The sequence below is a fragment of the Pteronotus mesoamericanus genome, unplaced genomic scaffold, assembly GCF_021234165.1.
Source record: "Pteronotus mesoamericanus isolate MK-2021 breed Mesoamerican mustached bat unplaced genomic scaffold, CSHL_Meso_final contig_20, whole genome shotgun sequence".
NCBI classification, from domain to species: Eukaryota; Metazoa; Chordata; class Mammalia; order Chiroptera; family Mormoopidae; genus Pteronotus; species Pteronotus mesoamericanus.
In genome coordinates this window covers 47,413,658-47,435,692 of record NW_026555085.1, presented here as the reverse complement: position 1 = coordinate 47,435,692, position 22,035 = coordinate 47,413,658, and the positions used below count along the sequence as shown (strand labels likewise).

The 22,035-nt window shown below is 42.0% G+C and overlaps 1 protein-coding gene across 2 annotated transcripts in view; it reads left to right on the top strand.

The window, feature by feature from the left end:
- Positions 1-22,035, top strand: part of LOC129067625 (gamma-aminobutyric acid receptor subunit rho-2) — a 62,696-nt gene that overhangs the window by 18,703 nt on the left and 21,958 nt on the right. The window contains exons 8-9 of one of the 2 annotated variants that reach the window (XM_054569702.1): positions 4,702-4,955; positions 20,159-20,265. In XM_054569702.1, coding sequence (XP_054425677.1) covers positions 4,702-4,955; positions 20,159-20,265 — 361 coding nt within the window. Of the gene's footprint in view, positions 1-4,701; positions 4,956-12,065; positions 12,194-20,158; positions 20,266-22,035 lie in introns of those variants that run through there. The other variant, XM_054569703.1, reaches the window with a different exon arrangement.

Below are 22,035 nucleotides of genomic sequence, written 5' to 3'. Positions count from 1 at the left end.
AGTTCTGTTGGACAGAGCTGCCTTGTGCATAGTTAAGTGCACAAGTAATAAGTAATTACTGAACGAAAGATTAAATGAATGCTGTGGCTGTTGTTCATTATGCCCTGATGGAACTATTGTCTAAATATTGGGGCTAGGGAGGCCTAGGCCATCAGAGAGACCGACTAAGAAAATGTGACAGAATTGTTCCTAAGTAATTAAGATTATGGGGAAAAATGCTGACTTTATGTAAGAGATGAACTGTCTTTTGGGGTCTTTTTGGTAACACATTATTTGGTGGAGTAACCAGAGTCTCCTCACTTCCCCAAGTTTACGGAAGTTTTAAAGGGCTGGGAAAATTGGAATAGAAGCTGGGCAAATACAGCTTTGTCTTTTACTCAGGAATAACTTACTGTAAAATGGGACTAAATAGTGTTGAGTGGCTCCGTTCTATTCAGAGAGTGAGATGGCAGAGGTGGATTGGTGAAAGCGGGGGAGGGGCTGCCCTGAAGGAAGTACTTGGAAGACTGGAGGTCTAGGTACAAGAAAGAAGTGTATGTTGAGAGTTAAATTGTTTTTACGTGACCTACGTGTAAATTTATGAATTGTAGAGGAATATAATGAATTCATATTAGTCAGGGTATGTTTTAAGTTTTCACCTTTAAAATTCTTAATTGCTCCCTGGTTGGTGTGGCTCAGTGGATTGAGCGCTGGCCTGTGAATCAAAGGGTTGCTGGTTTGATTCCCAGTCAGGGCACAGTACTGGGTTGCAGGCCAGGTCCCCAGTTGGGGGTGCGTGAGAGGCAACCACACACTGATGTTTCTCTTTCTCTCTTTCTCCTTCCCTTTTTCTAAAAATAAATAAATAAAAACTTTCAAAAATTCTAATTGTTTTTTATTTCATAAATAGTTTTTTAGAAATAAAAACATCCTGTTACAGAAGAAGGTAACGTGGTAATTTTTTTTTCACCTGTAAGGACAAACTTCTAATATTTGTGATGTGTTTAGATCTGTCTTTAGTTTATTTTAAATCTGTGTCACATTTCCCTGTTGCATATTTCCAGTTATACTTAGTCCAAGTTTAATTTATATTATAATTAATTATTGTCTGTCTCACACAGAATGTAAGTTCGTTGAGGATTAGGGCTGTGTCCCCAGTGCCTGGCATAGTGTCCTGTTTATAGTAGGTGGTCAATATATATTTGTTGATTGAATAAATTAATCTTAGGATTAGAACTTTTTTTAAAAAAGTAATACAGGTAAAGAAATCAAGACATTAAAGTAAATTAGATAGTGTAAGCAATAGTGTTATCATTACAGTATTATTTTTCATTTTGATTTTTAGAATTATTTCATAGCTATTGTACCAATTCTGGTTAAAACACTGAAAAACAATAAGTTGCCTACAATCGTGAGTTAAGCTTTTAATTATATTTACCTACAAATCTCAGAGTGTAATTATGTAATTCAATCACTGTGGAGGTAACTGAGACCTGGTTTTGGCTAAGGGTGGCAGCTTTACATACAAGTGTAATATTAATTTACTGAGATGTTAGACATCAAATCCCAGATAGCTGTTTTTTTAGCATTGAGGGGGCGAGAGATTGCCAGAAGTCTAAATGCAGCATATAACAACATTAGGCCATCTGTTGCTTGTTGATGCAGATTTTTTATCTATGTGGAAATGGGAAAAATACTGATATAATTTTATGTTCTTCCAGCCTGTCGGATTGTTTTTTTCCTGTTCCCAGAGAGGTTCTGAATAAGCCATCCCATTTTGTATTAAAAAGCAAACATAAAACCCCCTCACAGAGGATGATTATTCCAGGTTATTACAGAAAAATTTATATGTGACTTATCGGTGCCTGTGATTTTAAAAAAATAATTTAAATTTAATTAAATAAAACCACGTTCATCCACCTTCCCAGAAATGGTTGCTTCACCTTAGTTAAGGAAATGGAAACTATTATGACTTAAGTCTATACTCTGTGATACGCATTTGGACAAGTATAGGCAAACAGCAAAGATTTAGAAGTCCTACCACCAATGTATTTTTTTTTAAGATTTTATTTATTTGTTTTTAGAGAGAGGGGAAGGGAGGAGGAAAGAGAAGGAATGAAACATAGATCGGTTGCCTCTCATGTGCCTCCAGCTCAGGACCTGGCCCGCAAGCCAGGCACATGCCCTGACTGGGAGTCAAACTGGCGACCTTCTGGTTTGCATAATGACACCCAATCCACTGAGCTACACCAGTCAAGGCCTACCATCAGTCTTAAAGCATTTTGAAAATGCTAAAGCCAACTTGATTCTCCATTTGACAGTTCAATATGAACTACCAAAATTTAGTCCAATTAGTCCTTCAACTTCAAATAAACTAGGTTTCTCAGGATCTATTGTATAAACTTGGGTTGTTAGGGTTTTCTCTTGATAAGATTATTTTTCATAGGAGAAATTTTAGAATTTTATACTACTACAGCACTAGGTTTTAGTTATAATTATCCAAAAGGCACCAGAAGTATAGAACCTAATTAAAGCAATATTACCTGTATAAATATTTCCATTAAGTACATGTATTATACTAAAATACCACCTAAAGTCAATGTTTTAAGGGATTGTTGTTCTAACTATATTAATCATGCTAATAAAGGTCCAAAAAGCTATCCTAAATAAACTCATGACTTCTTTTTTAACCTAGATCTGGTACCCTGAATGAAATATATTAATAGTAATAATATTAATAATGATTAGCACTTAATAAGCAGTTGTTATCCTAAGCACTTTATATCATTATCCTGTTTAATCTCACAACTACGGAATTGGATATTAGCCTCATTGTACAGATGTGGAAGCTGAGTCTGAGGTTAAATGAGTTATTTAGGGTCACACATTTATGAAGCAGCAAAGCCAGCCTAATAATGGTAAGACTCCCTGTTTTTGTCAGGTATATGGGCCGGATAATGTTCTCCCATCAAACTAATGGAAAAAACAGCATGTATGAAATAAAAACTTCATGCTGAGGCAGTCTTTTGTGTTAGTTTCTGGATTGATAGGATCTCATATATTTTTTTTATTTTCCTTAGAAGCCCATCTCCCTTTATTAGGCTTGAGTACTTTTGCTCTATCAGATACTTTTATCTTGGCTGAGCAATTGAAAGAATGGGATATTTCAAATTCAGTGTTTTATTGGCTGCTGTAACTCAGTTCAACTCAATGAGTATTTATTGTCATCATATGACATCTGTGACAATGTAAGACTTCATAAAATGTTGCAGCTTTGTGCATCTGCTCTCTTCAGTGAGGAGATTGCTCCTGGGGGTCCTGGAGTATGGAAGTCCAAGTTCATGCAACTCTAACTCAGTATCAGCATTGACATATTTTTAACTCAAAGTTGGTAGTTTATTTCTGTTGCTTTGTTACTGGCCACTACATTCAAGTGCTCCCAAATGATAGTTTTAAGAAATACAGATTATTTAAGCTTTTTCATGCTGAGATGAATGTCAGATTTGAAATGTAATTTCTTCTGCAGGTAACTGAGAAGAGCGTTTTTTTCCTAATGATTATAGCTGTTGTCAGCACAAAGCCCGTCCTCTTACCTATCTAAAAATGTACTTGAATTACATTATTGAATTCTTTTCTTCTTCTTCTAAATATCCAATTTTTCTCTTTAATAGAAAGTATTTAAAATGTTTTATATTTGTGTAGTTTTTAAAATTATACTGAATAAAACATACATTCTTCATTTGAAAGAATGTGTATTGGCATTCATATAATCAATATAAACTTGTTTTCAATAATTAAGGGCCATTGGGTTATTACAGGTAGAGTTAAAGTATCTGTATAAGTAAAATGGAATTCCTATTAAAGAGCTTTCTTGTCTGTAAACTATAAATAAGATTTTGACTCACTTGGACTACATTGTGGTTATGCTTTGAAGGAGCAGTCATCAAAGGACAGAAAGCATTTGACATCCAGTGCTTTATGGGGCACTTTGTGTGCCAAAATAGAGGGTACCTTGAGTCTCCCACAACCACCTCCAAATTTTTCTCAGTACATATCTAAGGAACTCTTGACATCACATAAAGTAACAATTCAAACATAAAAGGTTCTTCTAGACTTGTGTTCAATTCAGTTGATGAGAATTGTGAAAGAGGATAAGCCTAGTTTGAAAACCATATCTAATCATCAAATTTTTACAACAGTATTGTTGTACAGAACATATGGTTTGAGATTATTTCTTATGCTCTATGATTATTGGCAGAAGCATGTTGACGTAGTAAGAATGTTGAAAGAAACGTGGTCCATGCACACTGTTGCGAGATTTTTGCCATTTAGAATGGCAAATTTTCAAGCAGAAAGTGGAAATCAAATGCTTCTCTCCTTGAGTCTCCTGAAGAAGGGAGGTACCCCGATACCTGGCAGATTTTGTTGGAGTTGCGGCTGAGGGAGAGTAGAAAGCCCTCTATGGAGAATATGGGCAAACACTTTCCTTGTCTTACTTGTTTCTGGTAAATTCCTCCTCCATCTGGTGAGTACTCAGAAGAAGTTGTGTTGCTGTTTTATACAGAAGGGTGAGTTATTAGTCTCAACAATTACATAATTCTTGGTGGTTTTGCCCTCAGTCATATTTAGTGCTCTGAGAGTCTTTGTAATTTTGAATAGATAATAGGTATATGTATAAGTTTTCTTTGCCAATGTCAAACAAAATTTCTTAAAATTTCCTAGAATGCAGTCCAGAACCCCACGGGAGCATCCCTTCAACAACCTGTCCAACCTGTAGCTAAGAATACCTCCATGAGTCCTCGACAGCGCAGGGCCCAGCAGCAGAGTCAGAGAAGGTCATCTACTTCGCAAGAGGTAACCCAGGGCCAGCAGCCTAGAGACAACCACACGGATCATGGCGGATCTGCTGTATTGATTGTCATCTTGACTTTGGCATTAGCAGCTCTTATATTCCGACGAATATATCTGGCCAATGAGTATGTATTTGACTTTGAGTTATAATGCTGGTTTATGTCTTAAGAGCTGTGACTCAACTGCTTCATTAAACATTCTGCATTGGGTATAATCTAAGAATTGTTTACAAAAAAATTATTTTGTATTTACCCTTCATTCCTTTTTTGATCCTTATAAATTCAATATAAATATAGCTAGACATCCAGACTGTGTCCTCTTAGTGTAAGGGACTGGAAGTCAAGTCCTTTGTCTCACTATATTACCTGCTTTACAGGGAAATAATTTGTTATTCCTCTTATCTCAGCTTCTTTTTATGTAAATTTGTGATAGTTTTCTGTATAGCCCTTTTACATTTTTGGATAAAAGATAGTGTTTTAAGTTCCAATGAGTATTAGTTAGTTACTCAATATCATTTATTGAGTACTCTGTTTCTACTTATGTAGAATGATATAGGGATAAGAGTTGATAGGGCAAAGTAAAAGCCCTCCTAGCTTACTCAAACCGTCATTCATGTTGGGATTACCCATTCTGTGACATACTTTATGTCCTGAACATTTTTCAGTGAAAGTTACTATTTCAGTCAAACATTTATGAAGAAATTGGTTATTGGATGTTACTTGAAGACAGAATAATGCTTTGTAACCACTTTGATACACTATTTTTCCATTATCTCCAATGAGCACCTAATATTTAAAAAAGAAAGAAAAAAAAATCTTCCATAGGTCTATGTTTTAAGGAAGGAAGGAAAGGTCCAAGCCAGGAAATCACTTGATTTTATTACAGGAGTTAAGTGGGAGTATCTTAAGATTTGATTGTTTGGTCTGAGTTGAATTGTATATCTTTTGAGATGTATATATACCTAGCTTTTTAATCACTATAAATTTAATTATTCTGAAATACGCATAATGTTGAACTTTTCATGTGCCGTCTAATAGAAAAGCTCAGGGCCCAAGCAACAATGATAGAAATCAGAAAAAACTTGGAATTGCCCACCTAATCAAAGCCCAAGAAATAATTTTCGGTGCAAAATCAGTATATAACATAGTGTTAGCTAGCTCCAGACTCTAGTAGATAATTTTACCATCATAATGCCAAGTGAGAACATATAATCACAGAAAAATACTGCCTTCAGCATGTTCAGTGGCAACATTGAAGACACTCCTGAGAATATTGTTAGTGAAGATTTAACTTTTACATGAATACAGGCAGTCCCCAGCTTTCCCCAATAGGTTATGCTCTGAAAGTACATTTGTAAGTTAATTTTTTTTACACCTCAATGTTGTAAATGGTGTTTAGGCTCTAGGCCAGTCCACAGAAGTTAGTCCATAATGTATCTTGAATAATTTGGGGGATGGTATCCATAAAGTCCTTATATGGTTTTAACTAACTGAAATTATGGGCAAGATAGAAACAATTTGTAAAATGATTCAAAGGCAGATTTAGTGGGTGCTCCTGCCATGGGGCTTCGGTTCTGGTGGCTGTCAGACGCCGCTTCTGTGTCCCTCTCAGAGCCAGTTTTCCTTTGCGTTTCAAAGAAGACAATATTGTATACTATGATAGAATGCATAGTTGTCTCAAACCTTAATAAATAAGCATTTTAAAAGTGTTTACAGATTGTTTCTGTTATATCTACAGCTGCAGTTGGTAAAGTCTAAAAAGCCCAAGGACTTTATGAAGATCCAGTATGTCAGGAAAATGATAGGTTACCATTTTATAACTTTATTGCCATAAGAAAATGCATTCTGAAGCCTTGGTTTAGAACACAAGGTATTAGAAATATTGGTTCAGTCATTATTGGTCTCCTAGCAAGAGGTCACTGACCCTGGAAGACCAGGTAATATTATCTCGGAGAAGAATTCCCATACTCTCAGACTATGTGCAGATTAATCTTGTGCTAGGAATAGTCTTCCCTCCCTTTTCTCTCAGTCACACCTGAGCCAGCCTCTGGATCTGTTTGATCTTGTTGCACGATTCCATGGGATACACTTATACTTTCAAATTGATTAAGCCAAGAAGATGCATTGTACAGGTCCTTTTCTGATCAGCCTGTCTTCCTTCACCTGTCAACTGACAGGCCGCCTTCTTTGTTTGTGTTGGGGTTTGTTTTTTAACACCTGATACACATATCTGAAAGTGGCATCTTTAATATTCCTTCCCTTTCAGCTCAGATATGTTACTTAAAAAGTTGTCAGTCTGACCCCCAGTGTGGAATTCCTGAGCAAAATTGATCTTTGGAGGCATTCCTACTCAAATCCCACCTGATGGGTCTCTTCATAAAACTATTATTTTTTAAAGCCCCTTCTTAACCCATTATTTACAGCATGAGGTTAAAACCGGATGTGTGATTTTTCAGGTAAAGGCTCAAGACTCATTCCTTCCCTATCCTCAGATTAAGGTAGCTCAGTGCCTTCTTCTTTGGCCAACATAATACATGCCTACACACCAAGACCGTTAAAATAGCATGCTTGAAAAGATATATAATGTCTGTTTCACCTGTTAATTGTTTAAGCAAATGAAACCTTTCCAGTTTTGTGTGTTGTTGGGCTTTCATTTAGCACTTTACATTTTCATGCTGCTTATTGCTTTTATTCTACTGAAATAAATTAATTTCATCAAAATTCTCAACTAATTTTTTTAAAAAACTAAAAAATTATTTCTTATTTTGACTATGGAAATACAAAATTTCTATTTCAGGAGAATAAGAAATCTTTTTTGTTATTTTTAGCTATGAATAAACTTTCTGGTATTTTGAGACCTCCCATTTTTATAGGCCAGAGTCAATAAACAAGTAAACCTCACACATTTGGACTGACTTGAGCAGAAACCTAAGCTGAAATACTGAAAAGCCTATATTGTTTTATAACCTACAAGTAAGTATATGGAAGGTGAATGCATTTAGTGAACCTGACTTTTAACAAAGAATAATGTGTACATTAACGTGTACTGGTAAAGCCTTGTGGGAGGTTTCGCATTGCTCAGAAGCTGTTTGGAACGCCTCTTTAACAGTTGCCTTCAGAACTAATTTGAGCTGCTCAATAAAACCAGTGACTTTATTCATACCTTGTTTTGACCAAAGGTTGTATTCTTTATGTCATCTGATCTTCTGTTCATTCTACATCCTTGAATATTCTCTCACACCTTTTCACTTCCCTTCATGCTCACTGATGCTACCCTAATTAGCCATTATCTCTGAATAGCGCTGTAACTTCTGCCAGGCCTGCAGCCTTGCCCCGTTCCTAACACTGCAGCCAGAGTCTTCAGTGCACGGACCTAAGCCCGTCTCTCCATTGCTCGTACAGGCTTAGAAAGCTGTGTGTGACCAGAGTTCCTCCTGGTGCTCTGGCCTAATCTGACCTCCGCAAATGCCACTATGCCTTCCCGTAGCTCTGAGCTTGAGCCACTGGGGCCAGTCCTCTGTCCTGAGGGAAATAAACAAATGTCAAAGCTCTACATCCACTGCCTCACCCCACATACAAAAAGTAACTCAAAATGGATTAAAGACAATTTAAGAACAAAAATCTAGAAAATTCTTAGAAGAAAACAGTTTATCTTTGTGACCATGGGTTAGGCAGTACCTTAGATATGAGCTCAAAAGCACATACAACCAAAGGAAAGAGAGAAAACAGAACTTACTGTTTCAAAAGTCATTACTTAGAAAGTGAAAAGACAACACAGTGGGAGACATTATTTGCTGGTAGTATATCTGATAAGTGACTTCTATCCAGAATATCTAAAGAACTCATAGCTCAGTCTGATTTAAACATTGCAAAAGATTTGAATAGATACTTGTACAAAGATATCCAAGTGGCCAAAACCATATGAAGAGTTGCCTTTTAGTCATTAGGGACATGCACGTCAAAACCACAGTGAGATAGTACTTTACAGCCACTATAATGCCTAGATTAAAAAATAGTGAAGATGTGGAGAAACGAACTGGCACACTGTTGGTAGGAAAGTAAAATGGGGCAGCCACTTTAAAAAGCTGGTAGTTCCTCATAAAGTTAAACATAGAGTTACCGTATGACACAGCAATTCTAATCCCAGGTGGTATACAGGAGAGATTAAAACTCACACAAACTTGCATGTTAAGATTCTTGGCAGCATTGTTAATAGCCCCAAACTGGAAACTCAAATGCCCATCATCTGATGAATTGATAAACAATGTGTTATATCTGTGCAATAGAATATTATTTTGTAATAAAAATGAAGTTATGATACATGTTACAGCATGGATAAATCTTGAAAACATCCTAGGTGAGTGGAGCTAGCCACAAAAGGATAGATATTGTTTCATTCCATTTATATGAAATGTCCAGAATAGGAAACAGAGAGACAAAGTAGATTAGCAATTGCCAGGGCTGCAAGGAAGGGTGAATGGGCAGTGAATTCTCATGGGTATAAGGTTTCTTTTGGGGAGATGAAAATGTTCTAAAATTAGTGGCGATAGTTGCACGACAACTTTAGAATATATTAAAAAACCACACTTTAAGGGTGAATTTATGGTATGTGAATGATATTTGAATAAAGCTGTCATCAAAAAATTTATGCCATCTCCAGCTGGTTTTCTTTATACTGTAATCACATAATTAAACTGCTGAGAATACGCGAGTTTTTGCCCTGACTGGCGTGGCTGAGTTAGTTGGGCATCCTGCACAGCGAAAGATGGCTGGTTGGATTCCCTGTCAGGGCACATGCCTGGGTTGCAGTTTTGGTCCCCGGTCTGGGTGTGTGTGAGAGGCAGCTGATTGATGTTTTGCTCACATGTCAATGTATCTCCCTTTCTTTCTCCCTCCCTTCCCCTCTCTCTAAAAATAAATAAATAAAATATTTCAAAAAAAAAAGTAAAAAATATTGGTAGGACCTAAAGTTGCACCTGGAACACACTGAAACAAATACTGCTTGGAAACCAACATCTGGCACAATTCAAGGGTTCCAGCCTGTCCTTGATAGACTTGTTCCAAATGGAAGAGAGGAAGAGAGAGATTTTGAACAAAATCTATGGGAAATAACTTTAATAGGTCTCTTCCATTCCTCACTAAATCTTTGGCAAGAGTGGGGCTTTTAAAGTTGCTGAATAATTCCAAGGAGTGGCCAGATTTGGCAACCGCTGAATTAGTTCCCATGCTAAATTTTTCCCACTCCCAAGATCCTACTTAACTCACTGTAATTTGGTTTCCTGCCACATGCCACATCCACATGAAGTTGGGAATTGAAGTTAGGAATGATGTTCTTTCTGGTTGCCAGAACCAGCAACCTGTGTTCTGCCCTCGTTTCTTTGAAGCACTGACCATTGACTACCCTTGTACCCAAAACTCTCCTTTGGTTTTCATAGCCAACCTCTTCAGGTAGTTCTATGCTTTTGTTCTGGCTGCCCATCCATCCTCTGAAAGTATTTTTTCTCAAGGGTTTTTTTGCTCGGACTTGGACCCCTTCTATTTCCCTGGAAGATCTCACCCTTTTCTGTGATTAAATTGTCATCATACACTGATGGCCTCAAGTCTATTTCTCCAATCCAGACCTTTCTCTTGAGTTCCAGGCTTGTATCCTGCTACCTACTAGGTATCTGGAGGTTCCATGACACCTCAAACTCCACAAGTCAAAATTTATCTTCTCTCTCCTCAAACTTGCCCACCTCTACTGGATATCAACTAATGGTTGTACCATCACCAGACTTCCAAACTAGGACCTAGATACCATTGCTGACTTCTCTTACCTGCTACTCTATTCAGTCCCCAAATGTATTCTACTTCAGTAATAACTTGACTATGTCATAGTCAAGTTCTGTCTTCCCTCCTCTTCCCTTCTTTTAGGGCAGGACCTCATCCTCTTTTATTATTATAACTTTCCTGATTCAACTGATTCTAGTTAGATACTAAATAAATAAATAAATAAATAAAATGAATCTTCCTGGCAGGTGTGGCTCAGTGGATGGAGTGTTGGCCTGTAAATCGAAAGGTTGCTGGTTTGATTCCCAGTCAGAGCACATGCCTGGGTTGTGGGTCAGGTCCCTGGTTGGGGGCAATTAATGTATCTCTCACACATCAGTGTTTCTCTCCCTCTTTCTCCCTCCCTTCCCCTCTTTCTCAAAAATGTGTAAAATCTTAAAAAAAATAAAGTGAATCATGTTATTCCACTTTGTTAAGGAATCAAAAGGGATCCTTTTGATTCTTTCTTATATAATAAAAGCCCAATTTGGCTTCACTTCTGGCCACTGCTCCTCCTGACCTCCTTCCTCACCTCTGTAAGTATCTACCACACTAATGCTCTCTCCATTCCCAGGATGCAACGGGCAAGCAGTAAGTTTTGAAATGCTTTATTCTGCCAGTAGGTTAAACATAACCTTGTAATTCCATATTTTAGGATAGGTATTAAGTCTAATTTATGATGTTTGACATTATACATTTTAGGGTTAAAATCCAAAGTTAATTTAATGCTCATGATAGGAAGAAGAGTTTATGTAATCCTGAATTCTTTGGTTTATGCTTTCCTTCAAAACAAAAATGTATTTTATATTTTGATGTATTTTCATTGAAAAAATTGATATGTATATCGGGGAAAAGCAAGCCTCCTTGGTCATAGGCAAAGCACCATGTCTTAGACCAAGAAATAAAGCAACCCTGTGAAAGTAGGTCATTGTGTATTTACTCAGCCTTTCCTGAGCACATTCATATTTATCTCCATGTCCACGAAGTCTTCCCTGCAAATCCACTCAGAATCCAAGCTGACTCACTGGTGAATGTGACAGACTCATTTTATGTAGCTGGAGAGACGGATTAATGATTTCAGCAAAAAGCCAGCATGTTCAAGAGATTTAATTTTTTTTTATATAACAGTTTTAGCCAAAGCTGTTGTAGAACTCAGCGGAAGCAGAGTTTTACAGGACAAACCTGACTAATGACCAATCACTAAGCAGCAGGGAGGGCAAAGCCTTGGCATTTGAGTCACGTCCCCGGGATTGTGGGGTGGGGTGGGACAAGCATCAGTATCAGATGTTAAATCAGGAGAATCAGCCTGGCCAGCCATGCCCTGGCAGCCCCTCCGAGAAGCGCAGTCACGGGGCCGCAGGCTGTATCAATGGTTAACCCCGGGGGATTTGCCCTGCGGCAGGTCCCTGGAAAGCAGCTTGTGGCATCATAGATATTCACAAAATGCCTTATTTTACAAAACTCATTTTGTTCTGGCTTTGCGTGGTGGTTCTTGTGGAGAGCGGAAAGCCCGAGAGGGGGAGATGGACCGGGCAGCTGGCAATGCCTCAGCTAAGGTAAGGTCGTGGGTGAGGGGAGGCCCGGCGCAAATACTCGTATCAGGCCACCGGCGGCCAGAGAGCAAAGCTGGACCGGGGCGCGCCTTCCTCCTGATAGTTGTTCAGCTGAAGCATTTGATTTCAGACAGGTAACTGAAAACTCAGTAGGTAAAACATCTCTATTTCTCAGCGCTGCTTTGTATCTCAGGATTATATCCCTGTAGGCACCGTCCATGGCCTGCTAAGCAATTGCACTCAGTATTTTGCGGGGAACTGTATATAGGAATTGAGCCTTATCTATTAAGAAAGAATGTACCTGGGAGTTGTCTTTAAATTACTTGATTGGGAATAACTTTATAATGGTGGTGGGTTTTAGTTTACTGTTTTGAATCTTTGAAAAGGTGTTTGGAATTTGCTGGATTATCAGAAATAGACATCAGGACAATGGTGAATGCCACTTTAGGTTGTAATGGAAACATTACCAAGAAGTACTGGTTAGGCCCAGTTTGCATTCAAGATCATTACATTACTAATCAAAGTTCCTTAATGATGTTTTGATGTACAAAGCATGATACTGCAGGCCTGATGCAGACACAAAACTGTTCTGCATGAAGAAAAAAGCAAGTAGATAAGAGATAAACACCACGTGTGAGATGTCACACATTTGTTTTTCATTCTACTAAGCATTGTGTGAACTCGTGATTATGAATATAAACTAGTATCTTGAGACACGTTTTCTAGGTCAGTGTTTTCTATTTTCAATCATGAACTACTATCAGTGACAATTTTTTGAAATTGCACCGTCAATATTTGTGTGCATTTAATTACAAACTGCATGCCTGCACCATTATAAATATGTATATTAAAGCTTCCTTGCTTCCTTATTTTTAGATTAAAAACTAGCTATAAATAAGAGTTACAATCTCTGCTTCCTGCATCCCCGAGGATCACCTTGAGCACCCAGGTGTACACCCAGGCTTTGGAGGCTGCTGCCCCAAGAGGTGTAAATTCTATGTAGAGCCTAATCTTACCCAGTCAGAAAGCAAACAGATAAAAATCCAGGATGTGGGGAAGAGGTGCTGCTTTGGGAGACTTAGCTGGGTTATGTTTTCAGAATCATGAGCTGTTGAAACTGGAAGGGGCCTCAGGGATCATCTGGTCCAGCAATTCCCCTGAGTGCTAATTCTGTGAAATGCGCATAGGTGTTGTGTCAAAAGAGGGTTTCAGGGCCAAAAAAAGCTTGGGGAACCCTGGTTTCCACCATTTTAAAGATGTCTTTATAGCAGAACTTTCAGAACCTTATTATGCAAATGGACACTGAATCTTGAAAAGGGGGATAAATTATGCGGTGTTAAACAAAACAAAACAACCCCCACCCCAAAACCCAACTGCACTTTTCTGGAGTATCTTGTGGGGCCGCATAGAGCAGGCATGGGGAAGCTGTCTTCATTTTACAGATGCCAAAGCGCTGGACTGAAAAGCATGAGTAATAAACACAATTTGCTAGGGGCTTGACAGGACTAGAACGTATGTTTCTGATGGACTAGCCTGAAGAAAAAGCTTCGTCTGAAATGGTTCCCTAGGAAAGGTGTTCGATCCCATCGCAGCCTGCGCACTCACCCCTCTGTCGCTCCTCAGAAGGCCCAGGTTCATTCCCAGATATTTGCATGACTGACTCTCACCCTGAGGGGTGAGGAGAATTTCTGGAGATCCATTCCATGAGGTGTTAAAGCGAATGGAAGAAAATGAACCTACACATTCCATAAAATAATTATCGTACAGAGGGTGAAGGGGGGATAGAGAAAATGTTGCACCAGAGAACAAGGGTCCAGGCCTTACCATGCCCTCCAGGGCACGCAGGCGGTCAAGCACTCACAGAGCTATGTCGGGCTGTGAAAAATTTCAGCCAAGCATCTGACGAAAAAATTATTTCATTATTGACACACAAGGGTTAAACTATACTACCAAATAGGAATAAAATGACTCATCCTGGCACTTCACCTCTGTAGGGTAGCCCCTTTTTTTAGAAGTCCTGTTCGTGCCCACACATGTGCACATACACGGTCATACACACATAACACACAGCACAGGGTTTCATGCATCTGCACAATACACAATGCATATGGTTATACTCATATCATACATGTGGTATCACATTCACATGTGACACATATGATCACACACCCTCTCACACACTATTAACCTGTAAACATTCCCGGCCTCACCCTGGCCTAGGCACCCTCCCAAAACCATTATTCCACTCAGCAGTTGCTTTTCCCAAGACTGCCTCCGGTTTTCTGACTCTGTCTCTATTGAATCACTGCCTCCTGAGCATGTTTTCCCTTAGCTGTTTGCTTTGTTCTGTTCTTGTTTCTCAGCCTCTCAGCTTTATTCCAACTCCTCCCCCACCCGGCTGCCTAAGTCAGCCTCCTGGCCACATGATTGCTTTCCTGCCAAGAGAGGCCGTTCTCCTTTGAGATCTGAAAATAAACCAAATACTGGGCCCGGGGATTCGGGACTCTGCCCTGGGATAACAACCTCCTGTTCCCCAGGCCTCTGCTCCCCTTTCATATTTCTTTTCCCATTTGCTGCCCCTTAGTGCCACCTGCCCTCGGCCATCCTTCCCTTGGTTTTCATCTTGGCTCGGGTTTGCTGGACCCAGAAGCGGCTTTGCTTCCCTTCTACCCGGGGACCCTCATCCCCACACCTGAGTCTAGGGAAGGAAGTGGAGTCGGGATGTCAGGGAAACCAGGTTCAGGCCCTGTTTTGCTGCTCCCTGACTATGTACCCATCCTTCTTGACCTTTTTGAACCTCGTTTCTCTAACTGAAAAGGGGGGTGATGAGACCTTTCTCACTGGGATGATGGGGTGGCCTCCGCTAGGGGGCCGTTCCTGAGGGCGTGGTCATTGCGATGGATCTTATTGCTGCCCAATAATCCTCAGCACGATGGCAATAGCCTTGCTTCTTTCTCCAAGGCACTGTGAATGCACCTGTCTTTTTCCTTCCCCTCTCCCTCCGCCAAGGCTGGGTTGGAGGTCCCATGAAGGTTCTGGCCACACTGCCGTGGGGCTGGGACTTGGGATCTGGCCCCCGGAGTCTGGGGTTGCAGGGTGAATGCAAGGTCTCTGGCTCACACAAATAGCCTAAGACTCCGGATATCAGTGGCCTGAGTTATCAAATAACCAGGTCCTTAAAAACAAATTCTAGACCTTTGTTAATGGCACTGGGATTTCAGTCCTCCCTCTTGCCGGGTGCCGGTACTCCAGGACATCTGCTGCCCTAACCCTGACCTTTAAATGGACATGGGGGTGGCTGACCTGGAGGGATTTGCTCTGTGGGAGGCGGAAGGGCAGTGATTCGCTGCCCTCACCATTTAATGATCTGCTAAGCCCTGAGGATGTGCTCTCCCTCCATGTCCCTGGGGTGCCTTTGCTGGGGCATCTGAACTTGGCCCTTCAGGCAGTCACTGCATTGGAAACTGGGTCCCTGTTGAGGCTTGGGGAAGAGACCAATGGGAATGGAAGCTTCTTGGCAGCCCCCCGACCATGGTCATGCATACATGCTTCCAGGGAACTAGACTTAGGTCCTATATCCCAGCTAAAGAGGAGGAAGAGGTCACATTGGACTCCCCTCCTTGGATACGCAGCTACAATGGACTTGTCGAAAAGCAAATCTCACCTCCTTGGCCTGGTGTGGCTTTCAATTGGTTAAGCATTGTCCTGTAAATTGAAAGGCCACAGGTTCGATTCCTGGTCAGGGGCACATGCCTAGGTTGCGGGTTCAGTCCCCAGTCAGCATTTGTACAAGAGGCAACCGATTGATGTGTTTTTCTCTCACGTTGATGTTTCTCTCCTCTCTGTCTCCCATTTAAAAGCGTCATGGCTTCTTCTTCCAGTTGCTTAACACCCTTCAGTGTTTTCCCTTTCCCTTTAGATAAGGACAAAATTCTTTTTTTTTTCAATTTATATATATATATATATATATGTGTGTGTGTGTGTGTGTGTGTGTGTGTGTGTATTTTTTTAAGATTTCATTTATTTATTTTTAGAGAGAGGGAAAGAGAAGGAGAAAAAGAGGGAGAGAAACATTGACTGGTTGCCTCTCACATGTCCCCAGCTGAGCACCTGACCCAAAACCCAGGCATGTGCCCTGACTGGGAATTGAACTGGCTACCTGTTGGTTGGCAGGCCAGTGCTCAATCCACTGAGCCACACCAGCCAGGGAAAAATTTTCTTTAATTTTTATTTATTGATATTTTGAGAGAGAGGGGAAGGGAGAGAGAAACATTGATTTGTTGTTCCACTTATTTATACATTCATTGGTGGATCTTGAGTGTGCCCTGATGGGGGTATTGAAACCTGCAACCTTGGTCTGTTGGAATGACGCTCTTACCAACTGACTTTCCTGGCAAGGGCAGGAAAAAATTCTTCATATGATCTTCCAGGCTCTGCCTGGCCTGGCCCCTGTTTGCCTCTGCAGCCTCATTCTCTCTGTCTCATCTAATCCCTTCCCCCATTTCATCTACTGTTTGTCCACTCATCCTTCAGCTAGGTCACCTCACACTCTGCACGTCCCAAACCAAAGTATGGATGTGTGGAGTTTACATGCCTCTAGGATACTCAGCTGGGGATAATCTGGTAGCTGGATACAAAGTTCTAGCACAGGGGCCCATAGATATAGGAATCATTAGGATGCTAATGACAGTTGAAGTTACTAATATAGACTAGCCTGCCAAGGAGAACGTAGGGAGAGAGAAGTTGGCGGGAACAGGGCCCTGGGCACACTGGCACTTAAGGAATGGGATGAGGAGGCAGCCGCAGTGGAGGCTGAGAAGGAACTGTCAGAGATGAAGGAGGAAACCAAGTGCCCTGTCCTCCTTGTGCGGGGAAGCCAGCTCTCAGCAAGAGCACCTGCAGGGCCTCAGGCTCGGGCACAAGTGAGGCAAGGAGTGCTTGGAAGTGAGGAAGTGGCAGGAGCATGTGGAACTCTGGGACTTCTTCAGGCCAACTTCAAAAGGCTCTGGGAGAAAGAGGGTCAGGCACTTAGCCCCCAGGTACCCGCAGAACCTACAAGGCTGGGGGAAGTGGAAATTTCAGAGTTGCCCTCCCTCCTTCTTTACCTGTTCCCTGGATGTCTCACAGGCATCTCGAAATCAGATAGCTTATAAGGATTAGGTGCACCCCCACCCCCGCAAATGTACCACAGTTTTTATCATCACTGGGAATGTCCCCATCAGCCACTCAGGTGCCCGGGTCATAAACCTGGGTCATCATTGCCCCTCTTTTCCCCCCATACCCCATGCCCATTCCATCAGCCAGGCCTACACACCTCCGCAGATATTATTACTTCTTTACAACGCCCCCCGTCACCCGCGTCCCCCTGCATCCAGGCACCATGTCGCCTCATCAAGTTTCCTAATGGTCTCCTGTTTCTACACTGTCCTCTCTAGTCTCCTGTACACATGAGCCAGTAATCCAATCAGGTCCTAAACCAGATCTTTCGCCTCTCCCACTCAGAATGTTCATGGGTCTCCCCACTCAGGATCATACGCATGAGGACCTTATGGTCTGGCCCCCTGGCCTTGTCTCCCACCTCCTTTCTCACCAGAAGGATCTCCTTGCTGTCCTCCAGCCCACTGGTTTTCTTGTATTTCTCCCACAAACCAGACTCACCTCAGAACATTTGCACATGCTGTCCCCCCCCTCAGGATGCACTTCCGGTCTGCTCAAGGTGTGCTCCCTCCCTCCTCCCCTCCAGGCCTCAGAAGCCTTCCCTGACCACCCTCTGCCCCAACCCATCTCTCTCTTATTCCTTACTCTGCTTTATTATATTTTTGTGCTACTCAGCACTTCCTGAAGTTACATTATTTGTCTACGTGTTATTTTTTTTTAAAATACCATGAAAAATCTCAACACCCTTTATTTTTTGAAACAGTCTTTTAAAAAAAGATTTTATTTATTTATTTTTAGAGCGAGGGGACGAGAAGAGAAGAAGAAAGAGAGGGAGAGAAACATCAAAGTGTGGCTGCCTCTTGTGCGCCCCCTACCGGGGACCTGGCCCGCAACCCGGGCATATGCCCTGGCTGGGAATCAAACCAGTGACCCCTTGCTTCTCAGTAAAGTGCTCAATCCACTAAGCCACACCAGCCAGACACATGTTATAATTTATCTCCCCCAGAAAGTTATCAGCCCTGTGAAGGCCGTGAATATATGTCCTCTCCATGACCTGAACAGCATCTGGACAGAGTAGGTGCTACACAGAACTGTGTTTAGCGAATGAATTTGAGCGCAGGAATTGAGGGATTGTATGACCAGAATGTAGGATGGCTGTCCCTATGGATATTGGCATCCTTAAGGTTGGTGGGGGGAACTGAATGGAGAGAAAGGAACAGTTGGTGGCAGAGCCTTCAGAGGAAGTGGGAGAATGACTGGGAGGTCTGGAACTGGACCAGGTGGCTCTAAGGGTAGGGCTATAAGATGGGAAGACCCAGCTTACAGGGGAACCTGCTTTTTGGGTGGGAAGGAAGGTTGATGGGGGGCAGGCTAACCTCTAGCCCAGCACTGCAATAAAGTTTTTTGCCATTGTGGAAATGGTATGTGTCTGCACTGTCAAATATAACAGCCAGCAGCCATATGTGGTTATTGAGCCCATAACTATGGCTAGTATAACTGAGAAACTGAATATTAATTTTATTTTAATTAACTTAAGCGGCCATATGTGGCTAAAGGCTACTTTATTAATCAGCACAGCTTTAGGCTTCTGTTCAAATGATACCATCAGAGCAGAGCTAGTAGCAGATGAAAGTTAAGAAGGATTTCAGAGGACCTCAGGAGAGGACACATGTCACTTCCGTCTTACAGAGTTTATGCAGGAGATATGCTTATTTTTCTATAAAAATGAATGAAATGTGATAAGAACACTAAGTAAAATAGAGGTATATATTAAAGATCAAAAATGCTCAAAACAAAATCTTTTCATTTACTTCCAAAACCTTAACTAACCTACACATAACAAACATTATAATAACACTGATTTCTTATAAGTTTGCTTATTTTATTCTGTTAAGAATTAGATCTCACATCTTGACAAATGTCCAAATGACCTTTCCTTCCCTTCCTCCCTTCCCTCCTTCTTCCTTCCTCTCTCCCTCTCTCTCTCCCCTTTTCCTCTTTCTCTCCTTTTCTTTCTTCCTTCCTCTCTCCCTCTCCCTCTATTTCTCCCTCCCCTCTTTTTTCTCATTTAGTGATAGTCCTGTCAGTGGAATCTTGCTTTAGAACATTATGGGTGTTACTGCTTTAGGGTTATGTGTGGTGGTGACAGTGAGAAAAAAGATCTGGAAACAGTAAGTGTGGGTGAGAGAGAAGAGAGAATCACCCTTGGTCGTCTGTGTTAGAGGAAAGAGTGTGACCTAGGCTCCTCCGGCTCCAGCTTCCACCTGGGTGGTGGGAGCAACTCTGTTTCCAACTTGGCCTTGGTCCCCTGCAGACTGTGGATGGAGGGGGTCAGACTGCAGACAGCTGCCAGCTGAACCGATGACCAACAGGTCTGACTAGGACAAAACCAACATTGTAAAACTTTAACTGTATTCGTCTCAGATATTTATTGATCATAAAACCAATATTATAACAACAAAAGAAAAATGTCTAATGCCCCCCCACCTTTTAATTCCTTCACCGTTCAACCCAACTGCTGTCCTCTAATCATAACTGTTGACAATTGAGAGCTTGTCAGGGTAGAATGGTGCCCTGTGGGGAGGCATTGGCTTTAGGAAGGCTCTGGAAGGGTCTGGTTGGTCCTCAGCCTGCCTTTGAGGACCTGGGGCGGGGGCAGCGGGGTGAAGTGGGGTGGGGAGCTGGGTGTGATTTTGAGCCTGATGGAGAAAAGGTGCTTAATGGTAGTTCTGGAAAGAAGTAATCTCCCCAAATAATCTCACTCAGTGCCTTGGTGGACCATGGAAAAAAGTCTCTTGCTTGTCTTTGCAGTCACCTTTATAAGAAGAACTTTGACGTGACCAAAACCCAGAAAGGAAAACCTCGGCCACTTCTCAGAGTGGAGGACCACGATTTCACCATGAGGCCTGCCTTCGGAGGTAGGATCGTGTCCTTCCCTTGGCCTGGTGGGGCCTTGTCCTCAAGGCTGCCTGCTGCTGCTCTGTCCGTTCTGTCAGGGTATTTTCTCTCTCATGGTCAGATAAGCCCAGCTGCTTCCAGGGTCAAACTTATTTTCCTCATTTTCCCGAAGAGGAAAGAGCAGGAGGGAAGTGAGTGGAGAGGGCTGTTGCCTGAAGAGGAGATGATGTCACTAAACTGTTTACATTCAGAAAGGACAGGCCCTGTTACTGCCAACTTTCCTGAAACAATAAGAGCTGGCTGGGAGTCTGGACCCAAACGGCTCCCTGGCTCAGGCACCCTGTGCGTAGCTGGAAAATGTGGGTTTTGCGGGGCCCCTGTACTTTCAGTGCAGTAAAAACAATTTAGCAAAAGCCCTATTAAAAAGGCTCTCTGCAAACTTGTCCCTAAGGAACTTCCCTGCTTTCGAGGTCAGGGAGGAGTGTCGTGGCTGGTGGCTGTCCCTTTCGGGAACTGGAGAAGTGCCCCAGGAGGCGGGAAAGGAGCCAGGCTGCTGCTCCGTCCAGCCAGGCAGGGGGCGGGGTGAGAGCAGCAGCAAGCGCGAGTCGCAGGCCGACACCGCCTTGCACATGTAGGGAATGAGGGCCCGGAGCATTTCAGCGATAGGCCCTGGCCGAGGCAGACCCAGGCGGGCAGGCATCCATTTCCCTTTATCTTTGTTCTTGATCTTCACTTAGGTCCCAGCATTCTCTAGGGGCGGCAGGAAGGAGTAGGGGTGACCTGTGGGCAAGTCAGCGGCCCTCTCTGCGCCTCTGCTTGCTGGTTTGTAAAATGGGGCTGGTACCGGGATTAAACTAGACAACGCGGGTAAAGCCCCCAGCACGTCCTCGTTCACATCCCCTTAGAAAAACCCAGCTGTCAGCCTTTCCTCTTGTGTGTCTGTTAAGGGATTAAGACATTATTTTACCCAAAGGCCTCTGCATTTAAAAAGGCCTCAAAGCCTCCCACTCAGTTCCTTGAGCTCTGATACCTGCTGAGCAAAAGCAGAAAGGTAGGAAGCAGATTATAGCCTGTGCCTGGTCTTCCTGCCCAGGAACCTTGCTCACCGCAGGCTGGTTCAGGCCAGCAGGCTGCCATCTCCCTGGGAGTTCCCTGGGCGCCTGCCGTGAGTAATATTGCCAAGGAAGTTTATCAAAATAAAGTTTTCTTGAACAAGCAGTTCTAAAATAGCTGGACATGCCCCAGGAGGTCCAAGCAAGATGTCTCTGTAAGCAGGAAACTTCACCTTGCCTTCCTTGCAGAGCGCCAGTGAAGGTACAGGGTCAGCTAAGAGGCTAGAACAATAATCAGAATAGTATTAATGACAACTAACACTTTCTGAAGTGATTCCTCTCCGTGGTAGGCACCGCTGAATGGAGGTATTTACACACATGATCTTATTTTCATCCTCACAACTACTCTGTGGAATAACTACTGTAATTATTTCTAGATGGGGAAACTGAGGCACAGAGAGGTGAAGTGACTGACCACACAGCTGCTCAGGTTAAACCCTCCCTCCTCGCCTGGTCTCCTTCTTGTCTCCTCTACCAACCTGGCCCTCGATGTTGGGCTGACATACCCATTAGGCAGAATAGCCATAGCAGGTGAGGCCTCACAAACCGTGCTCTTGGGGCCCCTGAAAATATTTTAATTTATTTTAAAATCAGAGGAAAAGAAGAAATTTTGGGTCGAGAAAATGTTTTTAATATATTCATCTTTATACCAACACAGTTGTAACATATGATTTTTAA